This window comes from Xyrauchen texanus, chromosome 6 (genome assembly GCF_025860055.1).
Source record: "Xyrauchen texanus isolate HMW12.3.18 chromosome 6, RBS_HiC_50CHRs, whole genome shotgun sequence".
Classification (NCBI taxonomy): Eukaryota; Metazoa; Chordata; class Actinopteri; order Cypriniformes; family Catostomidae; genus Xyrauchen; species Xyrauchen texanus.
In genome coordinates, this window is record NC_068281.1 from 38,038,377 (window position 1) to 38,054,513 (window position 16,137).

Here is a 16,137-nt window from a genome sequence, read left to right on the forward strand (position 1 = left end):
GGCGCTGCTGATACAGTTCTACTCAGCAGTCATTGAGTCTGTCCTCTGCACTTCAATAACTGTCTGGTTTGGTGCAGCTACAAAAACAGACATCAGAAGACTACAGAGGACAGTTCGGACTGCTGAGAGGATTATTGGTTGCCCCCTGCACCCAATTTGAGATTGTTCCGTCAATCTCCACTTTAACTTTCACTTTCTTCTTGTGTTTTTGGTGATTTACATTCTTCATGCATATTTCCATCTACTGGGAAGAGAAAATTGACTTACATATTGATCTGTTTCTCACCAACACCTATCATATCATTTCTGAAGTCATGTATTAAACCACTGGAGTTGTATGTACTGCTTTTATGTGCTTTTTGGAGAGTCAAAAGTTTAGTACCCTTTAACTTACATTGAATGGACCTACAGAGCTGAAATATTCTTAAGAAAAGAAGTCATAGAAGAAAGAAAGTCATAGACAGATGGCAATGAGGGTGAGTAAATAAGAGAATTTTCATTTTTGAGTGAATTATTTCTTTAAGTAGCACATGGGGGGCCACATTGTCCTGCTTTTGAGATACAATGTTCAACACTGATTTAGTTCTTTTTTTCGTTTAAGCCCAGAAATATTTGTTCTCACTCTAATGTATGATGCACAATTTTCTGAACTTTGTGACTGGTGGAATATTCTGCTGAAATATTGCTCTGCAAATGTTGATACTTTTCTATCTTTATAAAGGCTAAGCATATTTATAAATTATTTTATCATCTCTACTTTCCTGGTAATTTATTATACAAATTAACACTCTCTACATCAGGGGTCAGAGTCGTCACTAGATGGAGCAATGTACATGTATAGTGACCTGTTTTGTTTCTGTGTTATGGACTGTGGCCTGTATGCACAAGATATTTAATCTGGAATTATTTACCATAAGAAATGACCAGATAGCATTACCTACTGTAGTGACCTACTGTAATAAAGATCTTTTTAAAAGAGACTAGGTTATTTTTATTTTATTATCATAATTTTCAATTATTTCAGCCAAGTAATATCTGGGAAAAGCAGTAGCTCACCCAAAAATGTACTCACCACAAAGCCACCCCAGATGTGTATGACTTTCTTCTGCTGAACACAAATATTTTTTGAAGAATATTTCAGCTCTGTAGGTTCTTACAGTGCAAGTAAATGGATACCAAAGATTTGAAGCTCCATAAAGCACATATTGGCAGCATGAAAGTAATCCGTAAGTAGTTTAATTTGTGTATTATGTAGCGATCAAATTGGTTTTGAATGAGAACAGACTAAAACAGAACTCCTTTTCACTGTATATTTTGCAATTGCAGTCTCTAGGCACGATCATGATTTCAAGCTTGTTTACACTTTCTAGTGCTGACGCAAAATCATGATCGCCAAGAAGACTGCTGATGTCAAGATTTATAGTGAAAAAGGAGTTATATTTGTATCTGTTCTCACCCAAACCCGATTGGATCGCTTCTGAATACATTGTTTGGAAGTATATCATGTAAATAAACTGTTAAAAATTTGTCTGGTGTCGTGTGGATTACTTTTATGCTGCCTTTATGTGCTTCTTGGAGCTTTAAAGTTTTGGTCACCATTTACTTGCATTGAATGGACATCCAGAGCTGAAATATTCTTCTAAAAATATTTGTTTGTGGTCTGCAGAACAAGAAAGTCATACACATGTGGTATGGCATGAGGGTGAGTAAATAAGAGAATTTTCATTTTTGGTTGAACTGCTATTTTAATGGATTCAATTCTTAATCATTGAAATGAAAATTTAGCTCAAGTAGTTCACGAGGCTGTTGTTCTTTCTGTGTAATGTCAATTGTTGATTTAAGAATGTGTCAAAATTAAAATTGAAGTTTCAAACTGGAGGAGACAGGAAGACAATATTTTTCAGAGTTTTTCTTCAGGGGATGGCTGCTGCCATCCTTTACATCCAAAATATTGTTTTGTTTTGGTGATTTGTTGGTATGAGACACTGGGCACAATCAATTAACTGTCATATCAATATGACAAAGACACTTTATTCATAATTGACCCCAAAGATGACAATCAAGTAAAATCAGGAGCACCCATTCCCCACATATTAAAATCTATTGCCTGAGCGAAGACGGCATGTGTCTGGAATACAGAAGCAGCTTTTGCAATAACCACAACATAACAAAAAGTAAAACTTACAGCTAAAATTCGACTCTCAGGGTGGCTACTAATATATCATGAGAACCTGATTTGAATCACTGTACAAAACAATGCTGCCAAATGTAATGACACAGACATGTCTGGTTATCTACTAAAAAACTCTTACTTCCTGTTAATCAGTTACAATAGCTCACCTGCATAGAGAACAATGTCATTTGAAACTGATAAGTGCAACTATACACAGATCCACATGGGAACTGCAACATTCTCCAACATAATCTTGGCCTATTTCAATCCAGTTCAGTTCTGTATGCTTAATAATGCTAGACAGTCCTAAATATTAATAGATGTAACACATACAGTATATGCCAAGTGGGACTCTGTTCGTGTTAAGAGCGGAAGCTTGAACATTTGAAGTCAGAAGTATCCCCATACTTTGGTTGAAGTCATTAAAACTACATTTTTAACCACTTCACAGATTTAATATTAGCAAACTATAGTTTTGGCAAGTCGTTTAGGACATCTACTTAGTGCATGACAAGTAATTTTTCCAACAATTGTTTACAGACAGATTGTTTCATTTTTAATCAACTATATCACAATTCCAGTGAGTCAGAAATGTACATACACTAAGTTACCTTTTGCCTTTATGCAGCTTGGGAAATTCCTGAAAATGATGTCAAGCCTTTAGTCAATCAGCTTCTGATAGGAGGTGTACTGGATTGGAGATGTACCTGTGGATATATTTTAAAGCCTACCTTCAATCTCAGTGCCTCTTTGCTTGACATCATGGGAAAATCAAAAGAAATCAGCTAAGGGGGCCTGGTTAGCTCAGCGAGTAAACACGCTGACTACAACGCCTGGAGGCGCGAGTTTGAATCCTGGGCATGCTGAGTGACTCCAGCCAGGTCTCATAAGCAACCAAATTGGCACGGTTGAAAGGGAAGGGAAAAGTCACATGGGGCAACCTCCTTGTGGTCGCTATAATGTTGTTCTCGCTCACGGTGGGGCGCGTGGTGAGTGGTGCGTGGATGCCGCAGAGAATAGCGTGAATCCTCCACACGCGCTAATAAAAAATTAAAAAAATCAGACAAGACCTCAGAAAAAAAAAAAAAAAAAAAACTTGTGGACCTCCACAAGTCTGGTTCATCCTTGGGAGCAATTTCCAAATGCCTGAAGGTACCACATTCTCTGAACAAACAAACGGGTAGACAAGTATCTATATCCACAGTAAAACGAGTCCTATATCGAAATAACCTGAAAGGCTGCTCAGCAAGGAAGAAATCACTGCTCCAAAACCACCATAAAGTCAGACTACAGTTTGCAAGTGCACATTGGACAAAGATCTAACTTTTTAGAGAAATGTCCTGTGGTCTAATGAAACAAAAATGTAACTTTTCGGCCATAATTACCATCGTTATGTTTGGAGGAAAAAGGGTGAGGTTGCAAGGGTGGCAGCATCATGATGTGGGGGTGCTTTGCTGTAGGAGGGACTGGTGCACTTCACAAAATAGATATCATCATGAGTAAGGAGAATTATGTGGATATATTGAAGCAACATCTCAAGACATCAGCCAGGAAGTTACAAATGGGTCTTCCAAATGGACAATGACCACCAGCATACCTCCAAATTTTGGCAATATGGCTTAAGGACAACAAAGTCAAGGTATTGGAGTGGCAATCACAAGCCCCTGACCTCAATCCAATTTGTGGGCAGAATTGAAAAAGTGTGTGCAAGCAAGAAGTCCTACAAATCTGACACCAGTTCTGTCTGGAGGAATGGGCAAAGAATTGAGCAACTTATTGCGAGAAGCTTGTGGAAGGCTACCCAAAACATTTGACCCAAGTTAAACAATTTAAAGGCAATGCTACCAAATACTAACAAAGTGTATGTAAACTTCTGACCCACTGGGAAAGTGATGAAAGAAATAATTCTCTTTACTATTATTCTGACATTTCACATTCATAAAATAAAGTTGTGATTCTAACTGATGTAAGACGGAATGTTTTTGATGATAAAATGTCAGGAATTGTGAAAAACAGAGTTTAAATCTATTTGGCCAAGATGCATGTAAACTTCTGACTTCAACTGTATGTACTGTTCCAATAGAAGTGTCCTGAATGCTATTGCTGTTGTAATGATCATTTGCTCAAAATAATGTTGGCCTTTCAACCTCACAAACATACAGATATACACGCACTCTTCCACAATAAAAGAAAAATGTATATTACCATTAAATGAGTAAAATATATATTGATACATGAGGGCATAGCACGCACTGCCAACATCAATAAACAGACACCTTAATTTTCAAAAAAGTTTTTGCAGTGGACATATGTAGCTTTAGCCATCTTTATCCAGAATGTTTTTCACATCTGCAAACACCTGAAAGAAAAGTAAGAGACAGCAAATGAGAGAATTGAAAGAATGGACAGATGTCTATTTCTACACGTAAAATGGATAGTTCTGACTTTATATTCTGACTGGATGAGCCGCGGTTGAAGACGTTGTAAAATGACTATATAAATAGTCCCTTTCAAGGCAAGTTAGGTCACTCAGCGGCCATCTTTGGAAAGCTCCCAAGCAGCTATTTTCTACTGATACAAGTGGCATAAAAGTACAGTTTCGGGGAAAGACCGAAAACTCCAAAACGGATGGTCAAGATTATGATCAAAGAATATATTTCAAACCAGCAGTAAAATCTGACAACAATGGTGTCATAAACGTTACTTTTCTTTAGCTCAGATCCTGCCAAAAAAATGTAAGGCTGGTCCAGTTAATGTGCATTCCTGTGTTGACTAACAGGTAATGTCTGTATCAAAAAGGTGATTGGCTCTTTTAAATGTAAGGTGGGACATCCTTTGCTACATATGCTTTCTTGTGTTCAAATTTCTCCCATTGATTTTAATACAAGTTTTCCGTTTCGGGCAAAATAGTCTCTGCTATATGCATTACTGCGCCATGTTGCTATGTTGATTGGCAACCATAAACTTTCTATTATTAGGCTAATTAACTATATTACTTTGCAGAAAATTTATTTTGATTATTATTAAGTCATTTAAATGTTTATCAAACAAAGGTGTCCTTTTATCATATTGCTGTTACGGCTGTGTTATGAAAGCAATAAGCCAGTCGATTCTGTGCGTTACAGTGATTTTATTATGGGTAATACATTTTTTTTAAAATATGAAATCTGTGCACATTTTTTTTTACTTGATTTAAACAAATGAAGAAAAAAACCAAAAGTACTACAACAAGTCCTACCTCATCCACTGAGCGGGAGGCATCCACAGTGTGCACCGTCCCTTGCCGTTCATACAGCTCTATAATGGGCCGTGTGGACTGAAGATATGTCTGGATCCTGACAAAAAAGTAAACATTAGATTTAGCAATAGATTTATGCATGTACTGTATGTGCACTCATAAGTTCACTCATAAATGAAAATGTTCTCATAATTTACTCACATTCAAGCCATCCCAGATGTGTATGACTTTCTTTCCTCAGAAGAACACAAAGATTGTTAGAAAAATATGTCAGCTCTGTAGGTCCATACAATGCAAGTGAATGGTGACCAGACCTTTGTAGCACCAAAAAAGTAAAAGTGTAGATTTAGAGTAAAATGGGACTTACATCTATAATACTATCACTTCAGAAGACATGGATTTAACCACTGGATTCATACACTTCACTTCTATGTTTCCTTTATGTCATTTTTGTAGCTTCAAAGGTCTGATCACCATTCAATTACATTGTATGGACCTACAGAGCTGAGATATTCTTCTAAAAAATCTTCATTTGTGTTCTGCTGAAGAAAGAAAGTCATACACATCTGGGATGGCATGAGGATGAGTAAATGATGACAGAATGTTTGGGTAAATTATTTCTTTAAGAATGACATGGAATAACACTGATACTGTAAGTATTGTGACTCTGCTTTCAAACTGGAGTGTGACTTTAAAATCGACATACTTTCAGGAAAAATAAAGGCAAATATTTAATTAGACAAAAGAAGAAAAAAAAAAGTCTAAAAAGATATAAAGGAGGGGCTGGATGGGAAATAAGTACCTCTTCTCTAGGCTTTCTCTGTTATCATCAGTGCGTCCGCTGCTCTTCCCCCGCTCTAAACATCTGTCAATGCACACCTGAAAAATACAAACACCAGTGTAACGTGCGCTGATGGAACACTAGAAAATAACATTTCATGCAATAATGAACAAAATCAGATGCAACGTGTTTTGTCAATAGTCTTGATCAAACTATTTATTTTTTTTCATAAATGGGGAAGCAATTCTAAATTATTTGTAAAGCCCATGTAAATGTTAACTCAAGAAGACAATTATTACGTCGCTCTCTGGAATACTTCATTTCAATTAAAAAAATAAAACAAATAATAAATGTAATTAATTTGTTAAATGAATAAGCGTGATGATGCAATGTCAGCACAATATTATCACAAAACAAACAGAATGATAAAAAATACACAGATGTTTACAATGATTATCATAGACATAATCAATATTATTAAAATGACAGACTAACTGTACATTATCTCTTAGATACTGTAGAAGCTTTAAAGAAATTAAAGGGGTCATGACATAAATACAATTTTCCTTGATATTTTGAAATAGGAGTTTGTTGTAATATAAAAACAAACTTTAAGTTTCAGAACTCAAAACTTCCTCCTCACTGCAGAAAGAGCATTTTTTTGAAAACAAGTTGCCAAAATGACTCGTTCTCTACTTCCTCTACATTGTGATGTCATACTGTGGTAGACATTTGCATCTGACTGCCTCCACCCAAAAAATAAAAGTCTAAATATATATAAAGGAGGGGCTGGATGGGGAAGAAGTACCTCTTCTCTAGGCTTTTCCTACTTTACCTTATTACTTCCGTAGCCCGCCAAATAGCAATGGGCAGTGAGATGGCTAGGAGACAGCAGGTCAGTCAAGAGCAGAGAGCCAATCATAACAGTGGGCGTTTACAGTCAAGTCTTAAAGGAGAAACAGCACCAAAACTGAGAGTTTCTGACAGAGGGTCAGAATGAGTTTGGAAAATGATCGTGTTTCACAAATATCTCAATGTTTTTTTGTGCAAAACAAACTTAACTAACATTATAAGTGAACCTCAAGGAATATATTAAAATAATAAAAAAAAGCATGTCATGACCCCTTTAAGTAAATATACAACCAGCTGGTAGCTTTAAACAAATGTAACAGCAGTGCAATAAATGAATAAATAAATCAAAATCACTCTAAAACTTATGCCACTCCTCACCTCATTGCTACAGTCAAAGAAAAGAACAAATTTGACGTCTGCCTTCCCGTCCATGACATTGTTCCATCCCTGTAGGTTGTCTTGGTTACGTGGGAAACCATCAATAAGAAAGCGGAACTTTTTTTCATCTGTCTTCATGGTCTCCTCCATTGCCTGAAATTTTTTAGAGGATTTCAGAGATTATAAAGACAAACATCCTAACAATATCCAATTTAGATACAAAAAAAATACTAATCTGCAACTCACAATAGGGAGATCTGTCAGCGACCATCATTATACATTGACCCTAAAGAGACTTGACTACTTAATAACGCATATTACTGGAGATATGATTTATGCCTAATATTAGACAAGCCCTTTCCACAGCCTGAACGCTCTTTGCACTCTGGTCCTCTGTTAGTGAAACATTATATATGTTATCACACAGTGAGTTCACTCTCTGCATTATTTCTCAGCCTGTTTTAAATCTCTTCTTCTTTCATCATGACAGGACTGCAGAAGCTTGTAGAAACCACTGACAAGTGAAACCACCTTTTTCAGTAAGCTGATGGTGATTTCCACAGGGACGATCTTGCCCTCTTTGATGTAGCTGTCAATGAGCTGACCAACCTCCGACCCAGTGCGGCTGCGCTCTTCTCTCAGCAGGTCACCGGCAGACAGGTGAGTGTAGCTGTAGGTCTAAACAGGAAATGGAGACATCAACATGTGTCTAGTGAACTAGAACATATTATAAAAAGGATCCTGTTCTCATTTCATCGTATAATGTTCTGATAATTACAATGACACTGTATAAAAAACTGATACATTTACAGTAAAATACAGGCAGCTTGATTTGCCAGAGATTTACTTTAAAAGATACTTTCCAGGCTTTACGGGATGTAATTGTGATGACTGCATATTTCCGGTTCACTGCAGTTTATATTATTACATGATATTAAAAGTCTGATTTTCACTTTAATATTTAACTACCACAGTAACAGGAGTTGACCTTCCAGGAGCAATAACAAATGCAAATGTAGAGAAACACAAAACACCATCAGGGTAACACATGTGACACTAAAATAATGCAAATAAACATTAACTACACTACATAAAATTGGTTATAACAAAGAAAAACCCAATGTACATAACTGATATTAAAAATAAAAAGGAACATAACTATTTCCATAAAATATAATGAAATATGATGGGTCACACAGGGACTTCTGGGAATGCCTGATTAGAGGAAAAGAGGTGTGTGTGTGTGTGTGTGTGGGCTGGGCAATTGAATAGGCAGTTTTGTATCAAAGGTTGCCCAGATATTATTATGTATTGGATACATTGTAGGTAGACAAAAGACTCATCAAACTTGTTCCACTGCCAAAGAGCTTTCAAGTTTTTCTTTCAGAGTAGAAACGTTCCTCAACATCTATAAATATGAGATTAGAGGTCACAATAAGTGCTTTGCAAGAACAACAGAAACCAAAACAAAAGCAGCGTTGCCAAAACCGCTATTTAATAAAAGGGCCCCAAAAAGGACAATTCCAGGTTCAGTACAAGTGAAGCTCAATCGACAGCATTTGTAGCATAATGTTGATTAGCACAAAAATGAATTTAGACTCATTTCTCCTTTTCTTTTAAAAAAAACAAAGAATCTTTGTTGCAGTGAGGCACTTACAATGGAAGTGAATGGGGATAATTTTATAAGTATTTACATGAATTCTACAGTTTAAACTTGTGTATTATTTGAGCTGTCAAGTCTTTTTATCATTTTTGGCGAAGGACTTTTAAATTACCAGAATTATGGTGTTTCATCATCATGGCAACGAAGTGTTAAAATTGTATATAACTTTGCACAAAAAAGGTAAGCAAGCGATTTTTTTCCACTCTAAATTTAATAATAAAATGCATATTATTTAGGTCTACGTCTTGTGGCCATACTTTTGAAATGGTGAGTATTTTAACATTTACAGATCTGTCCCATTCACTTCCATTGTAAGTGCCTCACTGTAAACCTGATTTGTGCTGATTCTTTTTTCAAGTAAAGGAGGGACGAGTTGAAAAGCAATTTTGTTGTAATCAACATTATGCCATAAATGGTGTCGATTAAGCTCAACTTGTATGAACCCGGAATATTCCTTTAAAAGTAGTTAAAGTAACCGGGTAGTTGACGTGACATTTATTTTAATTAATCTAAAAAATATCCTAAACAATTTTTTTTCTCCAATTCTACAGTTATTATGCATGCCGTTTTTATGACCTCATCATCCAAATTCAGAGGCTACATGGAATATTTGTAATATTAAAAAGGTGATTAAAAATAGTCACCACCACTTTTCCTTTTACACATTCATGTCAAATTTAACCTTTGATAATTATGTTGAATAAGGGAGAAAAAGCTCATGTAGGATTCAAGTCATAATTTCAACTACCAACACACATAAATCGTTCATTCCAGTTTCAGAAGTTATGGGTATGTGAGGCATACACGTGCCCTTATACGCCAGCTGGACACTGTGCTGACTTCACCACTAAACAAACAGCAGAGGGTGGGACCTGTTTGAACAGAAGTCCTGTTAAGAACCAGGATAACCTGTACAGAACTAAAATCATTCCAATAAAGACTCAGACCTTGACATATCCTGATATCTCACACTAAATGCTTATGCCAAGTCAAATGAAATAGCATTACTGTTAATGGTGCCAAATGGCTTTGCATTTGAGCGCATTCCGCCTTATAAAATGTCCTAGAGAGGGCATGCGGAAATGCATTATCTCTATGAGCTGGAGCAATTATTAAGTTAATAATTATTGCTCGACGTGAATCCGAATCATTTGATTCGTGCATCTCTCTCACCTCCACGATTCTGGCGCATTGTGTCCCTTTCCCCGCGCCAGGCCCGCCCAGAACAAACACAACCTGCGGCTTCATCATCACACTGATCCTGTGCACAACGCGTGGAAGCTTCTCCGTCAGCCTCTGCAGCAGCCCGACAATCATAAACCGCGCTCGATAAGAGATAGTTTGACTCAAAGAATGCACATCGACCCCTGAGAGTCGAACGCAGCACGCAGACCGGTTGGTGCGTATCAAGGAAGTGAGCCGGGCACATTCCACTTCCGCCGTACACGTGTCCGCCCAATCAGAGAGCAGATGGTGTGATTACATCAGTTAACCCACGCCCACAACTCTGAGCGCTCACCAGAGCGCGCATTCCCGTCCCTAGCGGGCGCGCGCACCAGCATCAGCACCTCTCCGCAACTGAACAGCGACCGTACGAGCACATGTCTGCGTTAAGATGCTCCGCCGCTTTTCATAGGAAGAAGAGAGTTGAAAATCACCGCATTGCATGATGTTGCTTTGTTTTTGTTGTCATCATCTTTGTGTCTCTTTGCACAGGGTTTCTTAGCTACGAATGTGAGGAAAAAAGTCTCTATGATGCTCGTGTGAGGTTGGATCCATCCGTGTTATGATTTTCAAAACGAGCCGCATCAACAAAATGTTGGGTAGGTCGTTCACCAGGAGGAAACAGACCCGACATACAGTCTCCATGCAGCACCGGGTGCCTCCTCAACACTGACATGCCCGCGCCCAACAGAAAAACCTGGATCAGAGGGCTCCGAGCTACAGCCGCACGCGTGAATTGGCAGGAGGAAGGGAAACGGGCTCGCATCGGGTGTCCGATTCGGGGGAGGCCGGATCACATCTGCTGGGGACGAGCATCAAGGGCAGTGCGGCACTCCGGCGATTCACAAACAGGCGAAACGGATCGTCGAAACACCCCCGTCGAAACATTCCCATTGCAGCTCCTCAGCGGTCTCAAAGATGCCCTAAAACGGCAGATGGGCACTTTAAAATGCATCTAAACGTGTCTATCCCTATAGCACATATGCTGTTTTTATTGCTTTCATTCGGGGTTTATCGAGGATATACTTAGTTGGAAATGAAGACGAGGATCTGTCAGCATTTTAAGGGTTGTAAAAAGGGCCAATGAATATATTGCTTAGATACATCTTTATTTTTTCGTCACTGGCCACACTGACACCCCTAATAAGCAGGACCATGGGTTGCATTCAGAGCATCGCCTGCAAGCCCCGCATCCGTCGGGAGAACATAGTGGTGTATGAGGTGTCAGCCTCCATTGACCAGTGCCCGACCATCATTGAGGAGAACTCGCCCATTGTGCTGCGATACAAGACGCCGTACTTCAGAGCATCGGCCGGAATCGTGATGCCCCCGGTTCCCAGAAACGAAACATGGACTGTGGGATGGATTCAGGCGTGCACACAAATGGAATTCTTCAATACATATGGTGATATTGGCATGTGAGTAATCAATGAACTCTGTTAAAGGGACAGTTCACTCAAAAATAAAAATGTTCTCATCATTTCCTCACCCTCATGCCATCCCAGATGTGTTCGACTTTCTTTCTTCTGATGAACACCCCCGATGAAGATTTTTAGAAGTGGATGGTATCCAGAACTTTGAATATCCCCAAAAAATAAAACGTAATCAATAAGACTTCAGTGGTTAAATCCATGTCTTCAGAAGTGATATGATAGGTGTGGGTGAAAAATAGACCATAAATCTCCATTTTCCCTTTCACTTTTAAATTCTTCTTTTATTTTTCGGCAATTTGCATTCTTCGTGCATATCGCCACCTACTGGTCAGGGCTGGTCAAAGGTGGAACTTTGATACATGTTATATAAATCTCCCCTGCTCCAATCAAATAACTTCTGAAGACATGGATTAAACCACTGGAGTTTTATGGTTTGCTTTTATGCTGCATTTATGTGCTTTTTGGACCTTCTGAGTTCTGGTCCTAATTAACTTGTATTGTATGGACCTACAGAGCTGAGACATTCTTCAAAAATCGTTTTTGTGTTCTGCAGAAGAAGAAAAATACTTCACATCTAAGATGGCATCAGGGTGAGTAAATGATGAAAGAATTTTCATTTTCAGGTGAACTACTCCTTAAATCCTAAAATCAGATTGGTTGATAGGAAAGTTGCTCTGGGGACAATAAGGATGTTGATCCAGGATCATGCCCTACTCAGTGAAATCACAGTAAGCTATAGGATGTAGATAAAACAAGATTGACAGCGAAAGCTTAGAAAATGATCATTCAAAATAGAAAAACTGATTTATAAATGTTTCACTCACAGCCCACAGAGTCTTTTAATAACTGCTTTTGTCATATTTGCATGAGGCACTTTGCTCTAAATATGTCCACTCACCCACTTCCCCCATCTCTATTGACTGTTCACCTTGCACCCTTGTGATGTATTATGGCACGTCCGCTCTTTGGACTCACACCGCTATTGTCCTTCCTAAAGGCTAGGGTCTACTTTGTTTTTCTATGTGCAGGTACGTCTCGCTACAGTGGGGTGCTCTGTCCTTTCAAAGTATAATCTAAAGTCAATGTTAGGTGCGTGCGCAGATTACGCTGACTCTCAACATGACTACGAAAACTTGGCTGCATATGCACAGTCCACTCGTACTGTGCTGGTGATAAAACACAAAAAAATACAACATAATTTGGCTTTAAAGACTAGGGTTTACAATTCTCGTGCATGGTCAAGCACTCTAGCATTTCAAAGTAGACTCTTTTCTTGACCGTAAGCCCTTATGGATGTGTTCGCCACATGTATACAACGACTGCTTTGTAAGACGCAGACGGTGTGCATGCATGTCATGTACTGATGAGGAAATTTGTATTATGCTCACTTGTGTGAGATGTAGCGGCATACGGAAAACCTGAAGTATATTTTCGCCTAGCTCACCCAAAAATGACAATTCTCTCATCATTTACTCCCCTTGATGCCATCCCAGATGTGTATGACTTTCTTTCTTCTGCAGAACACAAATTATGATTTTTAGAAGAATATTTCATCTCTGTATGTCCATACACTTTAAGTGAATGTGTGCCACAATTTTGATGCTCCAAAAAGCACATAAAGGCATTATAAAAGTAATCCATATGACTAAAGTTTTTTAATCCATATTTTCAGAAGTGATATGATAGGTGTGGGTGAGAAACAGATCAATATTCAACTAATTGTTTGCTTGAAATTCTTCTCCCTGCCCAGTAGGGGGCAATATGCATGAAGAATGTGAATCACCAAAAGCACATGAAGAAGAAAGTGAAAGTGATCTATTCCTCACCCACACCAATCATATCACTTCTGAGGACAGAGAAATTCTTCTAAAAATCTTAATTTGAGCTCAGCAGATGAAAGAATGTCAAACACATCTGTGATGTCATAAGTGTGGTAAATTATGGGGGAATTTTTATTTTTGGGTGAACTATTCCTTTAACTTTTCACCCTGTCTTCCTACTGCAGGTCCAGCTGGGAGCTGCCAGAGCTTCGTGAAGGACGGGTGAAGGCCATAAGTGACTCTGATGGCGTCAGTTATCCCTGGTATGGTAACACTACCGAAACAGTGACTCTCTCAGGCCCCACGTCCAAACCCTCCCGCTTAACAGTGAGCATGAATGACAACTTCTACCCTAGTGTGACATGGGCAGTGCCAATCAGCAACAGCAACACACCGATGCTAACGCACATCACTCGAGACCAGAGCTTCATCACTTGGCTGGTGGCACTAAATGCAGATACCAAAGAGCGTATTGTTCTTCAGACAGTACATTGGCGTATGCGGGTAGACATTGAGGTGAATCCGTCCATGCCTTTAGGTTCTCGTGCCAAACTGATGGGCAGACCACACCAAGAACAACCGCACATTCTCAGCAACAATGAACCAATCCCGCCCAATGCACTAGGTAGGCCCAATGCCAACGACGCCCAGGTGCTGATGTGGAGGCCTAGGAGGGGACAACCACTGGTGGTTATACCGCCAAAATAGGGATGTGCCGACATAATGATAATGTTGCTTACTTTGAAGACTGCATGTACTGTTATGGGACACAGCAGCACTGGATATGGGTAACCACAAGTTGCCATTTGAATAAAGGTGTCCTATGGATTGCCAGTTTTGTTTGTTTTTGTTGAAGCCTCTGAACTGAACCTTCTGAGAAGGGAGTTCTCTGCGTGCACCATGAAACTCAATTGCCTTTAAACTTCACAGCACTCAGTACTTGGTTGGTATCATTTAGTGGAATGACTATTACTAAATCTAATCTGCATTTCAGGACAGATGCTCCATAATGCATGTAAGAGTTTGAATGTTTGGTCTCATACAACACAAAGTGAACTTGGTCACTGCAAGTCCGGCTGGAAATTGACAATTTTTCAAAGTAGGACAACCAGCAAAACTCTATGAAATTCACATGTCAGTTGAATGAGACTTGAAATAAGACTTTATCTTTCACATGTTGTGTTACAAAAAAAGACTACAGTGCATGAAGACATCCACCAACTAAGGTGCAGTGTGTTGCGTTGGGGCCGGGCTGATATCCTCAACCAATCAGATGCATCCTGGAACTGGAGAGCTTATTGGAGTTTTGTTTATGCTTTCACATATGTTTGTTTGAGTTTAAGCAGTGGGTGCTGCACCATAGGCATTCACCATATAAGTCACATGACATACAACACTCCATCTTTGCCATTTTCCATGTCTCCCGTCTCTCTGTTATCCCTCAAGCTGTCTCAATATCTCCTTCCAAGTCTCCATGGGTAATTATGACACAGATGAGATTGAGTTTCCATCACAAATATCAGGTTTACCTTTAAAGGGATAGTTCACCCAAAAATGAAAATTCTCTCATCATTTACTCACCCTCATACCATCCCAGATGTGTATAACTCTCTTTCATCTACAGAACTCAAATGAAGATTTTTAGAAGAATATTTCAGCTCTGTGGTTCCTCACAATGCAAGTGAATGGGTGCCAACATTTTGAAGCTCTAAATCCACATAAGGGCAACATAAAAGTACTCCAGAAAACTCTGCAGAAGCAATATGATAGGTGTGGGTGAGAAACAGAACAATATTTCAGTCATTGACTTTCACTTTCTCCTTCTGTTTTTGATGATTCTCATTCTTCATCATATCGCACCCTACTGACCAGGGAAGAGAATTTATAAAAAAAAAAATACCGATCTGTTTCTCACCCATACCTATCTTATCGCTTCTGAAAGCATGGATTTAACCACAGGAGTCGTATGGATTACTTTTATGTTGCCTTTATGTGTATTTTGGAGCTTACATTTTTGGCACCCATTCACTTGTATTGTATGTAATATTAAGCTGAAATATTCTTCTAAAAATCTTCATTTGTGTTCAGAAGAAGAAAGAACGTCATACACATCTGGAATGCCATGAGGGTGAGTAAATGATGAGTGAATTTTCATTTATGGGTGAACTTTCCCTTTAACCTAAATCATCAGCGATGACTTAATTCAGAAAATAGCCCATTTCGAGGCCCAAACGGAAACTGCACTTGCAGAATCTGCACATAAGCTCCGCAGATTTCCACAGAATTGGAATGCCTGTCATTCACAAAGTTCTACCCATCACCCACCACTTGTATGTTTGTTTATTCAATATTGTGAATAATTTGGGAATGATTTCAGCTACCAATAAGAGCGTTGTACACTCAGCTACATTGAACACATTTTACTTAATCCATTTGGGGGATTTTCCACCATCAGCAGAGAAAATACGAGAAAGTCTGTAGATTCTGTCTGGGCCTGTCAATATCCTAAACTAAACAATTTGCCTTCTGTTAAATAACAGTTAAGGACTTTTTTTTTCAATCCATTGTTGATATG

The 16,137-nt window shown here is 38.7% G+C and overlaps 2 protein-coding genes across 2 annotated transcripts; one reads left to right on the top strand and one right to left on the bottom strand.

Moving 5' to 3' along the window:
* Positions 1–1,865: 1,865 nt before the first annotated feature.
* Positions 1,866–10,495, bottom strand: LOC127645041 (UMP-CMP kinase). The gene is made up of 6 exons (XM_052128556.1): positions 10,259–10,495; positions 7,954–8,100; positions 7,423–7,575; positions 6,214–6,290; positions 5,412–5,508; positions 1,866–4,532 (listed from the first exon to the last, which is right to left on the bottom strand). The coding sequence occupies exons 1-6, from the start codon at positions 10,400–10,402 to the stop codon at positions 4,491–4,493; spliced, it is 660 nt and encodes a 219-aa protein (XP_051984516.1). The 5' UTR covers positions 10,403–10,495; the 3' UTR covers positions 1,866–4,490.
* Positions 10,496–10,699: 204 nt separating this feature from the next.
* Positions 10,700–15,105, top strand: fam78ba (family with sequence similarity 78 member Ba). The gene is made up of 2 exons (XM_052129126.1): positions 10,700–11,727; positions 13,748–15,105. The coding sequence occupies exons 1-2, from the start codon at positions 11,393–11,395 to the stop codon at positions 14,268–14,270; spliced, it is 858 nt and encodes a 285-aa protein (XP_051985086.1). The 5' UTR covers positions 10,700–11,392; the 3' UTR covers positions 14,271–15,105.
* The last annotated feature ends 1,032 nt before the right edge of the window (positions 15,106–16,137 follow it).